Raw genomic sequence first — 3,007 nt, forward strand, 5'->3', positions numbered from 1 at the left:
GCAGGGCTCCAGCCAGGGCTCGGCCAAGGAATGTGGCGTTTCCCTGGGGTCCACCCCAGCTGCTAAAGGGCCCGGACTCCCAGGGGGACTCCTTGTGTAGGTGCCAGGCGGGGTGGTGGGGCGCAGGGAGGGAAAGGGGCGGGGACAGCTGGTGGCCTCACCCTGACCAGAATGGCGAAGAAGAGGCCGGTGCTGAGCTCCTGCACGCGCTTGGATGCCATGCGGCGGTCATTGCAGTGGTCGGCCTGCTTCTGCAGGGAGTCGGGCTCCACGTCTGGAAGCTCCCGGTAGCCTGGACAGAGCATGGTCTGGGGTTGACGGGAGGGCGCCCTCTGTGCACCAGTCAAGGCGCGGGGAGCAGCAGCACAGTGCCACTGGCCCAGGCGGAGTGAGGCCTGCCTGTGCTGGGCTCAGGAGGGCCAAGAACGGGGTGTGGCCACGGTCAAGGCCCTGGGGCCCCGAGCATGTGCTCATAGGGAGAGGTTCTGGGCACAGGCTGCCCTGCGGCTCAGGGTGCCCACCCCACCCAGCAAGGCCTCCCCAGGGATGGCATGTGGTCTCTAGCCGCCAGGCACCCACTCTGGGCATGGCTGGCATCGGCCCCCCTGGCTGCCCCCTTACCCAGCGCACTGGCCAGAAGGCGGTGAACCAGGACATCCGCGAAACGGCGGATCGGGGAGGTGAAGTGCGTGTAGAGCGGCACGTTGAGGGCGTAGTGGCGGAACTGGGCTGGGTCCCGCAGAGCTCCTGAGCAGAAGTACACAGCCATCTGGGGGGTGGGGGGAGAAACGGGGGGGAAACCTCAGGGCTGGGCCGGACCAGGTTGGGGCCCAGTATACTCTGCAAGCCTGGGAGACTCACCAGGAGGGGTGCTGGCGGCATGGGCCCACCTGCCAGGCTGTGGACAGCTGAACAAAGCTGGGGAGGCCTGCAGAGACCAGGGACTGTTCCATGTGAGGCAGGGGGCTGGGGGTGGGGGTGGAGTGGTGGTGGTTATCCTTGGGGTTGCCATGGGGCTGACTGGAGTCATGGGGGCCCTCACCCCTCTCCTGCTGAGGCCCAGTGTGGGGCTTACCTAGACCCCTCTGCTGGGGATTGGAAGTGGAGTCACTGGGGTGGGGGGTGGCGGGGGAAGGATGTGTGCTTCTTGCTGCTGCTGTTGCTAAGTCACGTCAGTCGTGTTGGACTCTGTGTGACCCCATAGACGACAGCCCACCAGGCTCCCCCATCCCTGGGATTCTCCAGGAAAGAACACTGGAGTGGGTTGCCATTTCCTTCTCCAATGCATGAAAGTGAAAAGTGAAAGTGAAGTTGCTCAGTCGTGTCCGACTCTTAGTGACCCCATGGACTGCAGCCCACCAGGCTCCTCCGTCCATGGGATTTTCCAGGCAAGAGTACTGGAGCGGGGTGCCATTGCCTTCTCCAGTGCTTCTTGCTAGGAACCCTTAAGATGTTGAAAGGCCTCCTCTCTCAGAGTCCTGGGGGAGCAGCTGTGCAAGCCCTCGGGGAGGTGGGGAGAAGGACAGGGGGACCACGGGCTGAAGTCAGAGGACTTCAGGGAGGAGCTGGACCCATCCTCGTGCACAGGAGCTCACTGCTGGGTTTTAGGGGCTGTTACTGCCAGGACCCAGGAGGAAGGAACAGTTCTGGTTGCTCCTCCCTAGGACGGGGCTGGAGGTGGCTATGCGGGAAACCATGGCCATGCCGGGCCAGGGGCCAGAAGTGTCCTTCATCAGGACACAAGCCCGATGGCCCCATGTGGCCAGAGTGCAAGGTAGGAGAGAAGGTCCAGGATGCCCCTACCCAGAGCAAAACAGGTGCCTGGCTTGTCCTCTCTGGCCCTGGCCCTGACTTGGGTCATGACTCACCAACCTCCAGCCCTCTGGCCCTGACTCCTGACCTGCTGACGGCCACGCCTGCACCCTGGCACCCCTGTGCCCCCAAGGCTTGACCTTTCGTTAGCCAAGGGAGGCAGCAGTTGGTCAGCCTCCCAACCTTGGCCCTTTTTGTCTCTAACAACTTGTCTTGAGACCAAGACCCTGAGTGCTGAGGTCAGAAGGGCCTCCTGTAGGGCAGGAGTTAGGACTGAGGCTCAGGGGGAGACACTGAGTGTCGGTGGGGAAACAGCAAACAGCCCGGCTCCCATGGTGCAGCTGTGCTGATAGCCTGGGCCACGGTCCCTGGAGACGCCATGATGCCCGGGAGCCAGTGACCAGGCTTCTCGGCCAGGAACTCAGTCACACCCACGTGTATTCACTCGCTCCCTCCCTTGCCTCACACTCACACCCTCACACTCTCATACCCTCCTGTGTGTTGGGACAAACGCACAGCCAGCTCCACTTACTCTGTGATCGAAGGTCCTGGAAGCCAGGACGCAGCTGGAGCAGACCTGCCCTGCTGCCCAGCTCCGCTTCCCTTCTGGTCCCCCTGGGCCCTGGTTACGTCTGGGGTGAGTCAACGAGGGAGGTGGGAGCCGCCTCCCCCGAGAGCCACGTTTGGCCTTTGTCATCAGCAGTGGCCCAGGTCCCCAGATGAGCTGGGTGAGGAGGACGGAGGGCCCTGGCCCCCTTCCTGGGCAGTGGGGGTGTCTCTGCGCAGGGTGAGATGGATGAGGACCCAGAAATGGGGCAGAGACAGAGGACCAGGCACCCTGGTCTCTCTGGTCCCTCCCTGAGATCAGATCCCAGGCCGAGGCTGGTCTCTGAGGTCACTGCAGGCGAGGCCAGGGTGAGTCTGGTCTTTGTCAGGCTCTGGGTGACTGAGGACGGGACCCCTTCCCTTGGAGCTTCAGGGCTGGGTTCACCTTGAGGGTGAGTGGCTTCCAGAGGCTGGTGGAGGAAATGGGGTCCCCACTGGCCTCGTTTGTGGTGTCAAGCCCAGTGGCCAGAGATGCACGCCCTCCCTCTCCATTGGTGGTGGGGGGTGCTTTATGGTGCCCGGTGTGGGGCAGACATTTGTGAGTGGGGGCAGGGTTATGGCTGGGGGTGGCGCCGGGGGGGGTCCGGCG

The 3,007-nt window shown here is 63.6% G+C and overlaps 1 protein-coding gene across 1 annotated transcript in view; it reads right to left on the reverse strand.

Annotated features, from left to right (window-relative positions):
- The window catches only part of DIS3L2 (DIS3 like 3'-5' exoribonuclease 2), a 347,038-nt gene that overhangs the window by 2,715 nt on the left and 341,316 nt on the right, over window positions 1–3,007 (reverse strand). The window contains exons 17-18 of the mRNA XM_010837096.1: window positions 622–769; window positions 157–292 (exon numbers count right to left, since the gene is read on the reverse strand). Coding sequence (XP_010835398.1) covers window positions 157–292; window positions 622–769 — 284 coding nt within the window. The remainder of the gene's footprint in view (window positions 1–156; window positions 293–621; window positions 770–3,007) is intronic.

This window comes from Bison bison, unplaced genomic scaffold (assembly GCF_000754665.1).
Source record: "Bison bison bison isolate TAMUID 2011002044 unplaced genomic scaffold, Bison_UMD1.0 scf7180017864068, whole genome shotgun sequence".
NCBI lineage: Eukaryota > Metazoa > Chordata > Mammalia > Artiodactyla > Bovidae > Bison > Bison bison.